This window comes from Pipistrellus kuhlii, unplaced genomic scaffold (assembly GCF_014108245.1).
Source record: "Pipistrellus kuhlii isolate mPipKuh1 unplaced genomic scaffold, mPipKuh1.p scaffold_m20_p_1, whole genome shotgun sequence".
Lineage (NCBI taxonomy): Eukaryota > Metazoa > Chordata > Mammalia > Chiroptera > Vespertilionidae > Pipistrellus > Pipistrellus kuhlii.
The window spans coordinates 196,715,581-196,729,494 of record NW_023425404.1 but is presented as its reverse complement, the minus strand read 5'-3'; the positions used below and the strand labels follow the sequence as shown (position 1 = coordinate 196,729,494).

The window sequence follows — 13,914 nt, the reverse complement described above, 5'->3', positions numbered from 1 at the left end:
CCTCCGGCCCTGCGCTGGACCGCTGTGCACCGGTTTAATAAATCTGTTTAGCCTGGCCGCATGGCTCATAGAACCAGGAGATCAGGGGTTACACGCTCCATGGCCAATCAATGATTCCCTCTCATCATTGATGTTTTCCTCTCTTTCTCTCTCTCTCTCTATACCCCCCTTCCTCTCTGAAATAAAAAAAACACATCGTTTTGAAAGAAAGCTGTTAAAACGCAGTATCTTATGTTTCCTACAAACGCACCATGAAGCACCCCGTAATGAGCCGCTCAGAGTTGGGTTTGACATGGAACCACTCGCCACCCTGAGCTCTAGGCAATGGCGGCCGGCCAGCGGCTGTAAATCAGACCCCAGGCCTTTGAAATACAGGTGGAAGAGGTGTTTCTGAAAACAATGTTCTAAAGTATTACTGTCAGACCTCAGTTTCCCAGACCTGTGCCCGCCATCCACCCTGGAGGAGCCCAGCACGGGCCCTGCACTCACACACACATGATATGAGCGTGTGTGTAAGAGCACAGAGCGAAGGGGAAGAACACACGTGTGTCCTGACGACGGTGATACCAGCTCACAGGATGAGGAGTGATTTCTGCTCCTTTATCTTCTCCAAGTTCTTAACTGTTAGGAAAACATAAGCAGGAAAGAGCTTGGCCTGCCCGCTGTTGCCCAGTGGTTAGAGCATGGGCCCGAGCACTGATTTGATTCCCGGGTTTGATTCCTGGGTTTGATTCCCGGTCATGGACACCTACCTCGGTTGCGGGTTCCATCCCCAGTCCCCGGTGGGGTGTGTTCGGGAGGCAGCAGGAGATGGTCTGTCTCACATTATGTGTCTCTCTCTTTCCCTTCCCTTCCCCTCTCCCTAAAAATCAATGGAACATTACTCCCGGGTGAGGACCAACGACAGAAAACGCATTTGTGAAGGCAAATGGCGTGGCAGGTAAGCTGAGACTGTCACCGAGTCTGTGTCCCGCAGCCCCCGGACGCCGAGGCCGAGGCCGAGACCCCGGAGGAGGCCCTCCGGCTGCGTGTCCGGCGGCTCCACCACCAGGTGCTCACTCTGCAGTGCCAGCTCCGGGACCAGGCGTCTGCGGGCCGGCAGCTGCAGGCGGCCCGGGACCAGGCCCTCCGGCACCGGGACCAGCTCCAGGGCCAGGTAGGCGGGCGGGCGGCCTCTCCCATGCAGCGGCCCACCCTCCGGAAGGTAGTGAGAACAGGAGAAGGAACCAGCTCAGCCCTCAGCGGCCATTGCCAGGAACTGCTTAGTCTCTATCAGGCTTACAAAGTACAGGGCAGCACAGGGAGAAAACCTCCAGGCAGCTCACCTGTCCATCCTAAAAAGAACACAGAACCGGCGGCATCAGGCCTGTTCAAGGATGTGTGTGTGGTGGTACAGGTGATAAAACTGTATACAGCCCAGTACACAGACACAGATCCACATAGACACACAAGTAGACACACACACACACACACACACACACACATGTATACACAGAAAGACATACACACAGAGAGAAACACATAGACATACATATATACAGACATAGATAGACATACACACAGAGAGACACACATGTACACATACAGAGATATACACAGGCACACACAGAGAGACAAACACAGACACACATAAACACACAGATGCACACACACACACACAGAGACACTTAGACATACACTTAGACACAGATACAGATACACATAGACACACAGATAGACACATACAGAGACACAAACACATGTACACATACACAGAGACTCATAGATATACATGTATACACAGACATAGATAGATAGACATACACGCACAGACACACAGACAGACACAGATACAGAGACAGACATACACAGACAGACCCACACACAGACACAGAGACATACACAGACACAGAGAGACAGACATGCACACACACACACACACACACACACACACAAGCAAACTGGAAAAGCCTGAATGAAGCTGGTGGGGTGTATCTATATACCGTATTTTCCGGCATATAAGACGACCCCCTAATTTTACAGTTAAAACATAGGTTTAGGCCTATATTCGCTGTATAAGACTACCCCCCACTTCCGAGGCATCACCAGTTCTTTTTTTAATAGACTGCCTCTCTGACTCTGGCCAATCTGAGCAGGCTTTTTACTAGAACACACTGCTCAGATTGGCCGGAGTCAGAGAGGCGGTCTATTAAAAAAAGAACTGGTGTGGCCTCGGAAGTGGGGGGTAGTCTTATACAGCGAATATAGGCCTAAACCTATGTTTTAACTGTAAAATTAGGGGGTCGTCTTATACACCGGAAAATATGGTATGGAACTGACATTATTTGGTGGCAACTGCTCCCTTCAGGGGAAACCAGCGGGATATCCGGGGTCTCTGCATGGCTTCTCACAGCTGCGTGTGAAGCTGTAATTACCTCCGGTTTAAATACGTGCTCCTTGGAGATTCGTAGATCTTCTGTGGAGAAAGCCGGTCAGACCCTCTGTGCGTTGTGTAGTTGCCTTTGGCTGTTGTTGAGCTGTAAGAATTTGCTGTATGTCCTAGACACATGTCCCTCGTTCGGGATCTGATTTGGAAATGTCTCCTGTCACCTGTGGTCTTCTCACTTTCCTCTCGTTGACTTTGTGACCGGACACGGCCAGTACACAGCTCTCGGCAACGGAGTCAGGCCGTTTCCTGAACCGGAGCGGAGAGAAGGCTTACCTCACGCCTGCCACTCAGCGGGTGCCTCTTGGTGATGGACAGTCCGCTGGGAGCTGGCCTTTACCCTGAGCTCATCCAGAAAGGAGCCGAAAGACAGGTCCAGTGGCCGCTGGTCTGCAGATAGAGAAGCAGGAACAATATGCATTTTCAGAATAAGAATTAGCTAATGAGTTGTGTTTCAGCCTCATGATGAAGGAATAGGCAGGACTGTGAAAGAACGTGGTCCGTTTGTGTTGACATGGAAATCACACCATGGTATTAAATCAAATGGAAAAAACAACAACAACAACAAGATGAGCCCTAGCCGGTCTGGCTCAGTGGATAGAGCATCGGCCTGTGGACTGAACGGTCCCGGGTTCGATTCCGGTCAAGGGCACACGCCCGGGTTGTAGGCTCTGTTCCCATTGTGGGGCGTGCAGGAGGCAGCCGGTCCATGTGTTTCTCTCACATCGATGTTTCTCTCTGTCTTTCCCTCTCTCTTCCGCTCTCTCAAAAAATCAATGGGAAAATATCCCTGGGTGAGGATTAACAACAACAACAACAACAACACAAACAAAAAACAAAACGAAACCAAGATGGAAGGCATTCTGCATGTCGCTTCATACCCACCCCTCACATTCGATCCCGGCGTGTGCTCAGGGTCAGAGAGGGGGGAGGGGAGAAGGGCTTTGCTTGTGGGGACAGGAGGGTGAGCAAGGAGAACTCGGACGCCCCCCGTGGACCGGCCTGAGCTGTGGCTCAGGCGCGCGGGTGGGCCTGGCCGGCGGGCCTGCCCCTCAGGCACCGGGTCTCTTGGTCCCGCCGGCGCGGGCGGGGCTGCAGGGCCCAGGCGGCCTCTCTCCGGGCCTGGCCCCTCTGGCCAGGTGGCAGCCCTGGCGCACAGTCCTGGGGAGCTGCCCGGGTGCCAGGCCTGGTCCTCACTCACGGAGTCCTGGCTGCAGTCACCACCCCTGCATGTCACTAACGTTCCCCACAGATGGAGAACGGAGGCAGAGAGAGGGGCTGGCACAGGCCGCCGTCCCAGGGCGTGGCCGGGCCGGGAACCTGCAGGTGTCACCTGGTGCCAGGGGCTCTGGCACCCGGCAGGGAGGGAGGGGTGTCCGAGCTGGCGTGGGGCTCGCTTGCCGTGCTCAGGGCACCCCTGCTCCCGACCCTGCCGGGGTGACCTGTGCCGGGAGAGGCGCCCCCCGGGACTTCCTGTGGGAGAGGAGGGGCACAGCGGCCTGGGGGAGCCCCCGGGAGCAGGGGGTGGGGCAGTGGCTCAGCCCTGACGGTGCGGTCTGTTCCAGGTGGACGAGCTTCGGAGACGGCAGCACGAGGCCACCTTGGCCGTGACCCCCCTGAAGGTAACACGTTCGAGCGGGTGCTGTGCCTGCATTCTCAGAAAAGCTGTTACCCGTTAGAGATGGGACGTCCTGGGAGAGTCCTGGGAGGGGGAGGGACAGACGGCGCTCACTCCCAAACCCGCTGCCTGTGGCGTGTGCCTGGGCTTGCTCCTGGGTGTCTTACACGGGCACCCTGGCCCCACTGCCAGGAAACTGACGCGCCAGCAACCCTGAACGCCCCCCCCCCCCCGGAGCGGAGGGCCCCCCGCAGGGCCTCCCTGGGCAGGACGGGCCTGTCACCCCTCCACTCGTGTCGTTCATGGAACACATCCGTCCCGAGGGCCACACGGTGCCCAGTGATGACATGTGACAGGCCGGGCCCAGCTCTGACCTGGAGGTGCTCCAGGCCGTGGGGAAGCCAGGCCCATAGTATGGTTACCTGTAGGGACAGCAGGAAGCCGGGGCCAGGGACAGAGGGACACTCGGCCCTGAGATGGGGAGGCCTGCTGGGGAGGTGATCCGGCTTTTCTGCACGTGGGGCGTGTGGGAGCCACGAAGGAGTGACCAGGAAGTGCTGGGCTTGGGCTGGGGGTGGCCAGTGTGATGGGAACAGGACAACGAGAAGGAAGCCGGGCCATGATGGGCTGGAGGGTGCAGGCCAAAGAGTCAGTGATGGCAGGCGGGAATGGCTGGGTTCCGGGGCTGAGTGGCCAGCCCTGTGCGGGTGCTTTGCCTGCACTGTCTCCTTTTGTCCTGGTGCCCTTCAAGATGCCCACTGTGCCGATGGGCAAGGCGAGGAGTAGAGAGAAGCCATCCTGCTGTCAACTCAGGCAACAGTCAGTGGGACTCTGGCTTCTGGTGGAGGGAGGGCTGAGGGAGGGCTGAGGGAGAGCTGCGAAGGCGGGGGTGGGGGTCCAGATAAGGGAGCCGATGCCCAGCCCCTGGACGCCCTGTGTCCGAGGACCCACCGGCTACGTCTCTCCCACAGGCCAAGCTGGCCTCCCTGGTCCAGAAGTGCCGGGACCGGAACCGGCTGCTCACACACCTGCTGGGGGAGCTGAGCCGCCATGGGCCGGCCGACCGCCTGCTCTGCCAGACGGTGCGCAGCCTGGTGGACGACGTGGCGCTGGCCGAGTACACGGCCGCCTTCCTGCCGCCCGGGGCCCCGGAGGTCAGTTCCCGGGGCAGCCCTGTCCCTCCTCCTGTGGGGCTGGGCAAGTGGCCCCACCACCTGCTGGCCTGCCCTGCCCCCCTTTCTCCCTGTGCCCCGATCCCGCGGGGAACACGCCCTGAACACCTCCTCTGTGCTCGGGGCTGGCGTGGGAGGGGGTGCGGCCATCCTTACCCTACAGGGCTCACAACACGATGCAGGAGACAGACGCACCCGCAGCGGCTGGAGCTCAGGGTCACCCTGGCGCTGTGCCTGCTTCCCCAGACGGCTCTCTCCCGTGTGCCTCAGGACCTTGGCACCTGCCGCTTCCTCTGGCAAGATCCTGTTTGCCCTCCAGCTCCTGTCCATCTCTCCGGGCACAGTTTGAGCGCGACCTTGCATTATTTCCCGGGAGGAGGTGCCCCTGCTCCCGGACACGTCTCCCCGTGGGCCGGGGTCTCCCCAGACCTTCTGAAAGGCCCTGGCCAGTTGTAAGCGTCCACTCCCTCTGAGGTCACTGAGTCTGCGGACCTGTCTTGCTTTATTTTAAAATCCAGCTCTATAAGAATAACCCCCTTTTCACGATCTGGGAGCGCCTCACTGATCCCCCCACAAACCACAAAATCCAGCTCTGCCACCGCATCCCACAGACGTTTACTGAGCACAACCGGAGCTTGTCTTCCTCGGGGGAATGGTGGCGGGGGGGGGGGGGGGCGGGAGGGGGCTGGGCCACAGCCTGTCCTCTGGGCCACAGTCCGGAGCGGCGGGGCGGGGGGGGGGGGGGGGGGGGGGAAGACAGAGGCTATGATTGGCTGATTGGCCAGGAAGCTGCCCTGTGGCCTCCTCCTGCCCGCTCTGCCTCTCTCTTCCTTCTGGAAACGTCCTGTTCTCTGCTGGGGCTCAGTCAACAAGCCCCAGATCCCAGCCTGCAGAAGTAGAGGCTCCTTTAAAACGCCACAGTGAGACCCAGAGGCCTACACCCCCCTCACTCATCAAACCAGAAGCCCAGCTGGGCCTCGGGGGACCCAGGCAATTCTGTTCTTTTAGCGCCTGCCTTTCAGGAAGTTTAGAATATTCCCCAAAAATGTACGTGGGGGGCGGGGCCTTAGGGCGAGGCCTGATCTGCCTGCTCTCCTGGGGGCAGTTAGCTGTTCTCATTCGGTTCTAACAAAACCCTGCAAGCAAGTGCTGGTCTCCACCTGGGATGGGGGGGGGGCGGGCTGGGTCAGCTGACCTGGCCAGGGAGCGGCGGGCCGGTTCCCCTGCGCAGGCCTGGCCGGCCTCCCGGGGGTCCGTGACAGGAAGCTGGGAGGACTCTGCATGCGGCCCTGCTCTGTCCGGTGGCCGCCTGTGTGAGCTCCCTCCCGGTCATGCAGAGTAACCACTGGGACGTCTCTTCCAGACCAGCCGCCACCCCGCCGTGGAGCCGGAGGCGCCAGCGGCTGCGACAGGTCAGCGCGGCTCAGGCAGGACCAGCCCTGGGCTCTGACCTGTGGGGGAGGGGCAGGGAAGCACCCATGTCAGTGCCAGGAGGAGGAGCTGAGCCACTTCCCCGCCCCCTCCCTTCCCTACTGATGCCGCCTTCGCTTCACAGCTCAGGAGAGCAGGTTAGAAAAACGCTGCTGCTGCAGAATGGCCCAGCTCCCCAGCCCGCAGCCCCCCTGCTCCCCTGAAAATAAAAGCCTTTTAAGGCGAGAGGCAGCAGGCACTCCGGTGAGCTCAGTAAGAACAGCTGTTTCGGCTCAGACGGCAGCGTGGGGGGCGTCCCCTTCAGGGAGCCGCTCTTGTTACGAGGTTCCGTTCTGACAGCTGGTGACCTTGGATGAGCCCGTTGGCCTCTGAGCCCCCGACGCTGATCTTCCAAAGGCGGTAATGCGGCCTTTCTCAGGGGTGTCCAGTGCCTGACCCAGAGGAGAGACTGTCCTCAGCTTTAGCCGGTCTGTTCTCACAGCTGGGGGGCATGCATTTTGGTGGTCCTGCTTTGCCCATTAGTTGGTGTAAGTCTCCCTCTTTGTCTGGACTCAGCTTCCTCAACCTCAAAAGAAGGAAGTGGGCCACCGAGCTGGGCTCCGTGGTTGAGCGTTGACTTAGGATCCAAGAGGTCGCTGGTTCGATTCCTGGTCAGGGCACATCCCCAGGCTGTGGGCTTGCTCCCCAGTAGGAGGTATAGCAGGTGTTCGGGAGGCAGCCAATCAATGCTTCCCTCTCATCGATGTTTCTATTCTCTATCCTTTTCCCTTCTTCTTGCTCTAAAATCAATAAAATACATGTTTTAAACAAACAAACAAACAAATAAAATGAAAGAAGGAAGGAAGGAGGGAGGAGGAAAGAAGGAAGGATGGGGGAAGGAGAGGGAAGGTGAGAGCGGGTCCCAGAGCAGAAGGGCCCGCAGCCGGCAGGGAAGGTGCGGTCGGGAGGCAGTGCTCAGGCTGCCCAAGGCCATGGCAGAACCATCGGAGGCCTGTGGGGGAGGCGCGGAGAGTTCCAGGCCCGATTGCGGGCGTGGGGGTCTGGGAATGAAAGGGTGAGGACAAGGCTCAGGGACATGTTGACATTGGACTCTGGTGGAGGCTTGACTGAGACCGTTTCCTTCCAGCTCAGAGCGCTCTCCTGAGTCCTGACGTGGACAGCGCCCCCCCAGGACCGTGGCCGGTGACTGAGGCGGAGTGGCCAGCACAGACAGCGCGGCTGGGTCCTCCGGAGGTGAGAGGGCATTCTTAAATACACTTCCCACGGGAGGTGTGCCGCACACAGAGGGCACACGCGGCAGTGGGCAGCTCCGTGACTATCCCAGGGCCTCCTGCACCTGTGAGGGCATCCCCAGGCCAAGGAGGAGAAAATGGCCAACCCCACAACACTGGTTTCGTCTCTCTGTTCTCTATGTTTTCATTGGCCTGAGAGAGAGGGGGGGGGGGGGGGAGAGATGGAAACATCAATGAGAGAGAATCATTGATCGGCTGCCTCCTGCACGCCCCCTACTGGGGATCGAGCCCACAACCCTGGGGCACGGGCCCTGACTGGGACTAGAACCGGCAACCTCTTGGAGCAGGGGACAACGCTCAGCCACTGAGCTACACTTTGCTGGGCTAGTGTGTGTTTCTCCGTAAATCGTATGTTCTGTGTCTGGCTGTTTTTCAGCGAGTGCTGGACATTGTGTATGGACACTTGTGCAAACATCATCCTTTGAGGTTGAGCTTGGTATTGTCTGTATCCAGAGAGGATTCCTGTAGCTTCTGACAGGCAGCTGGGCCGGTGCAGACTCCTCACACCAGCTGCTTCCATGCTCAGGGGTCTGCTTCCTCTCTGTTCACACTGATTCCTAGGGCAGAGCTTTCAGGGTCCTGGGCAAAGCCTGGCGTGTTTCTTAGCGTCCTTCCCCGTGGCCCCTGGAGCTCTGCCCGGCTTCCCGCCGCTCAGCTGCCAGCCTCACGCAGACGGGCCCTCACCGGCGGAGGGGACAGGCGGCCGGCCCCGGGGCCGGGCGGCTATTCCCGGCTTCTCTCCTGCTTCCGGTGATGGCCCCGCAGACCCGCGCAGTCCCCGGAGCCCTCAGACGGTGCAGAGAGCTCTTCTGTTACATGTCGTTCAGCTTTCCCCATCGTCCTTCCCGGAGGTTTGGTCCAAAATGCCCGCCTCGATCAGAGCCGGGGCAGCTCTCTGAATTCAGAGAAAACCGAGGTGACGAATTCTGGGTCTGAGCGGCCTGCGTTCACATCCCAGCTGTGATTCAGGGGGTGCGGGAGGGTTCCCCCCGTGCTCCTAACTCCCCTCACCTGGGAACCGGGCTAACGCCGCCGCTGCTGTAGGAGGCGAGGCAGGCAGGGCTGAGCACGGGCCTGGAACACGGAGAGGCACTGCCCCGCACGAGGGGACAGCCTGTCACTGACCTGGAACTCTCTGCCCCGATTGGTGGCTTTCAATCACGTGCCTCCAGGCTTACTGCCCAGGAATAAGGCCTTTCCTGCGTGGCTCCTTTTCTAGGAGGGTTACCTCTGACATTTGATCTTTGACCTGTGCCATCTCGGGCAGGTAGAAGGCACAGAAAGGAACAGCACCCGCAAAGACGGAGGGGCGAGGGCCTGTGAATTAGGGGGGGTGATGCAAGCATCAAACACGGCTGCCGCAGGCAGTGCGGAGTGCAGACAGGAGGCTCAGAGGCCTCAAGCATGCTGCGGATAAGAACAGAATGAGAAAGCCTCCCCCCGCCCCTCGCCCCCACCCCTCAATCCTTGAAGGCTCCCAGGTGCTGGGCCTGTGTGCAACGCATTCGCTTATCCCAGTGGTCGGCAAGTCATCAGTCCACAGAGCCAAATAGCAACAGGACAACGACTGACATTTCTTTTGAGAGCCACATTTTTTAAACTTCTTCCAACGCCACTTCTTCAAAATAGACTGGCCCAGGCCATGGTATTTTGTGGAAGAGCCACACTCAAGAGGCCAAAGAGCCGCATGTGGCTCACGAGCCGCAGTTTGCTGACCACTGGCTTATCCAGTACTCACCTGGCCCACCACGTGATTCTCATCATTAGCTCCACGTTACCTGTGAGAAAGGGCGGGGGGAGGGGTGGGCACAGGGAGGTGGATCGCTGACCCCAGGTCACACAGCCAGTACTGGCAGAGCAGGGGTTCCACCTGGGCAGCCTGGCTCTGGAGCTGGCACGCGGGTCATCCTGAGGCCCGATGGTGCTGGGCCGGCATTGGTGGGGGAGGGGAGACAGGAGAGGTCCCGCCCGCCTGCTGGGTGCGCCCACCTGGAGTTCTGTGAGGGGGGACCTTTGGAGGGAGCAGGTAGAACGCAGATGAAATCAATGGAGGAACCGGAAGAGCAGCTGACCCTCCTGGTTCCCACTGGATGTCACGGATGGAAACGCCTCCTTCATTGGACCTGATCTCACTCAGCTCCGGTGTGGTTAGATGGCAGCTGTCGCTGGGACGCTCCGTCCCATGCTTCACATAGCACCTGGTCCGCAGGCAGCCTCTGCAAGGCCTGATGGGATGGAGAACCGGAGGGGGCGGTGTCTGCTGGGCTGTTTCTCTGGGAGGCCATGCAGGAGCCTGGTTCTCACGGCCACACTGCACGCCCTGCACCGCGTGCCCCACACCTCACGCCCCGCACACCTCACCGCATGCCCTGCACCGCACACCCCGCACTGCACGGCCCTCATTGCACGCCCCACACCGCACATCCCGCACACCGCACGCCCCGCACCGCATGCCCCGCCGCACGCCCCACACCCCGCACACCCATGCCCATCCGCACACCCATGCCCCGCATTGCACATCCTGAACCACATGCCCCGCACCACATACCCCGCACCCCACGCCCCACACCGCGTGCCCCCACCTTGGCTCTGTCCGCTGCGGTGGGCGTGGAGGCCGGGCTCTCTGCCTGGGATTGCAGGCTGGGTTTCTGGATTTCGGAGCCTCCTGCGGTGAAATCCGATTGGTTAATAAGCTCACCAGGGGAGTGGTGGCCTCTAAGCAAAGCGAGGTCACAGTGGAAGGGCAGCAGCTCCATCATCACATGTCACGATCCCTTTATGGCTGAGCTCAGAGAGAAGGAAAGGAAGGCGAGGGCCTAAAACACTCACAAATACGCTGAAGGGGCCGGCGAGCCTCGGAGGATTGAGGAAACGTTCATCTCCCACCGAAGACCCCTCATCCCTGCCTTGGGCAGCAGCAGACTGAGCGGCGAATGGTGCAGGGTGGGAGCCATGCAGCCTGGGTTCAAACCTCGCTCTGCCTCCTCAGGAGCTGTGTGGCCCTGGGCCAGTCACCTAACCCTCTGGGCCTCTGCTCCCTCAGCTGTGTAATGGGATAATGTTACTTCTCCCTTCTGGTTAAAGAGCAAATGGATACATGTGCATAAGAGCTCAGCCAATGCTCACCGCCATGGGTTGAACCCTACGAAATTGCTGATGTCATACCACCCTCTCCCTATAAACGCAGGGTTTCAGATGGTTTAAACTGGTATCATTAGTGCAAGGCTAGAGGCCCGGGGCAGGGATTCATGCACTGGTGGGGGTGTGACCTGAGGGACCAGCCCACTATGGGAGCACTGCTCATCCCTGTCCGCCCAGCGGCTGTGGACCCGCCCTCTGAGCGCTGTTCCCACTGTGGGAGTGAACTGACCACCAGGGGGCTGGGCAGGGCTGGGCAGGGCTGAGCGGGGCAGAGCTGGGCTGGACAGGGCTGAGCGGGGCAGAGCTGGGCAGGGCAGGGCTGGACAGGGCTGGGCTGGACAGGGCAGAGCTGGGCTGGCCAGGGCTGGGCAGGGCAGGGCAGAGCTGGGCTGGACAGGGCTGGGCAGGGCAGAGCTGGGCTGGACAGGGCAGGGCAGGGCTGGGCAGGGCTGGGCAGGGCAGGGCAGTGCAGGGCTGGGCAGTGCAGGGCTGGGCAGTGCAGGGCTGGGCAGGGCAGTGCAGGGCAGGGCGGATAGGTTAGGGATAGGGCAGGGCAGGGCAGGGATAGGCTGGGCAGGTTGGCAGGGCAGGGGGCTGGGGCAGGCTGGCAGGCAGGGGGTCTGGGCAGGGCAGGGCTGGGCAGGGCAGGGCAGGGCAGGGATAGGTAGGGATAGGCAGGGCAGGGCTGGGCAGAGCTGGGCAGAGGGGGGCTGGGCAGGGCAGGGCAGGGCAGGGCAGGGCAGGAGGCTGGTGTCCCGGAGACAGAGGTTCCTCCTGATGGGAAGAGTCACCCCTCTTGTCACTGGGAACAAGGAGGCTTGCAGACGACATCGGCTCCCTGGGGTCTCCCACCAGGTGTCCGGGCAGGCATCTGGGTGACATGGGGTAAGCCACCTCTCCCCCATCTCCTCTGCGCACCTGTGCCCGGGGATGGTGTGGGCCTCAGGGACTCAGCAGAAGGACGTGAGCTCAGGGGGAGGCATGTTTGGGGTCCGGCACGGGAAGTGCTGGGAAATGGCAGCTTCCTCGCCATCTGCCCTCGGGAAAGCGTGGGAGCAGAGGCCTGTCACGATGCTCTCGCCTCCAGCCTCCCCTGCCTCCGGGGCCGGCGCCCGATCCTGGACCGAGCCCGGCCGTGGCCGCGGAGGCGTCGGGACTCCCTGTGCAGCGTCTGCTGGACAGAGGCAGCGTGTCCTGTCCGGGCCCCCAGGCCGCCAGCCCCCTGCCCTCCGAGCTGCGGAGCCCTGCCAGGATCCTGGCCTTCCACCGGGAGCTCAGCCGGAGCGTCCGCGGCAGCCGCCGGGTCACTGAGTCCCCGCTGGAGCTGTGACCCCCGCCGCCCGCTCCTGGTCGCCCGCGGGCCCTCAGGACTGGACACCGAGCCTTCGGGCACCTGAAGAGACGGGCAGCAGCTGGGGCCCGGGGCCAGGGCACGTGGTCCTGCTCTGGGGGCTGTGGAGGTGGTCAGAGCTTGACAGGAGCCCTGGGCGGGCCTTGCCAATGTCAAGCAGTTTGGCTTTGGCAAATGCAAGGCGGCAAAGGGCATGCTTCTTGGACTCAATCCTAACCCGGTGCTGGCCCCCGGAGGCAGACTTGGCAACGGCTGGAGACGTTTTTGTTGTCACAACCAGGAAGCCGCTACTGGCCTCTCATGGGAAGGAGCCAAAGATGCTGCTGAGTATCCCACAATGCACGGCAGCCCCTGGACAGAGCCGCCTCGCCCACGTGTCGGCAGAGCCGGGCAGGGAGGCCCCGGGCTGGTCTCACAGCGCCGAACGCTGTCCACCTTGGGAACTGTTTGTTACTTTCCCGCCCCTGGGACCTCACCCCCAGGTCTCATTCTATATTTTGCATTTTAAAACAATAAAAGCCCGTCAGGACTTTCTAATCAGTCCACCTGTTCAGCACTGGCAGACACCCAGTGTGTGCCAGGCAGCCTGTGTGAGGCGGAGAGACGAGTCCACGTTGGTCCCTGCCCCGGGGAGAGGCACATGCAGACACATCACGGGCAGACACATCACGTGCAGACACATCACGGGTGTCGCAAGATGTGTGCCGAAGGGCAGGGCCGGTTCTACCTGGCTCCAGGAAGGCATGGCTGGCTGGGCAAGGCCCCGGGGCCCAAGGAGGTTGTCAACACCTGGGTGAGGGGGGAAGGGTGTCACAGCAGAGGGAACAGCATGCGCAAAGGCCCTGGGTGTGTCCCGGTGGAGGAGTGTGCACAGCCGCTCCCTGCCGAGCCTGCTGCAAGTGGGCACACTCCAGCGCCCCTGCACCGAGGCCACGCAGGCCCACGCACCTGTGGGATGACACACGGACGGTCCTTCATTGGGGTCAGGAAGCAAACACCTACTCATTGACCCCCCCCCTCCCCCAATCCAAGGTCTGGCTTGTGGGCCTCAAACCACACCAGCCCACGGCAGGGCCTCAGAAAGTAAGTGCTGAGTGGGATCAGCACACTGGTGGGCGCTGGGAGGGCTGGGGGCAGCAGGGGCCCCCAAGCATTGCATTGGGGAGCGAAATTGGACACGTGCAGAGTGGAGAGGGTGTGGGGGGGCCAGGCTCTCAGACAAGTGCCGCTCAGCGGGGACCCGGCGATTCCTCCCCTGGGAGCTTCCCTCAGGCGTCCGCACACGTGTGTGAACAGATGTGCACGCAGGCACGGTGATGTCAGCACCAGCCAAGACCGGAGACACGCAGATGGGCGTTGAGAGGGGCCGGTAACATCCACCCACCAGGGAACAACGCGGCTGTTCAAGCCGTGAGGGAGGAGCGCCTGGTGCAATCCAGCTGTTAAAGCAGGTGCGTGCGGGGCAGAGCGTGGCGCACGCCGCC

The 13,914-nt window shown here is 60.8% G+C and overlaps 1 protein-coding gene across 1 annotated transcript in view; it reads left to right on the top strand.

Annotated features, from left to right (window-relative positions):
* CUNH4orf50 (chromosome unknown C4orf50 homolog) overlaps positions 1-12,658 on the top strand; it is a 37,137-nt gene extending 24,479 nt beyond the window's left edge. The window contains exons 9-14 of the mRNA XM_045572153.1: positions 977-1,156; positions 3,991-4,047; positions 5,015-5,197; positions 6,579-6,627; positions 7,773-7,879; positions 12,167-12,658. Coding sequence (XP_045428109.1) covers positions 977-1,156; positions 3,991-4,047; positions 5,015-5,197; positions 6,579-6,627; positions 7,773-7,879; positions 12,167-12,409 — 819 coding nt within the window. The 3' untranslated portion in view covers positions 12,410-12,658. The remainder of the gene's footprint in view (positions 1-976; positions 1,157-3,990; positions 4,048-5,014; positions 5,198-6,578; positions 6,628-7,772; positions 7,880-12,166) is intronic.
* The last annotated feature ends 1,256 nt before the right edge of the window (positions 12,659-13,914 follow it).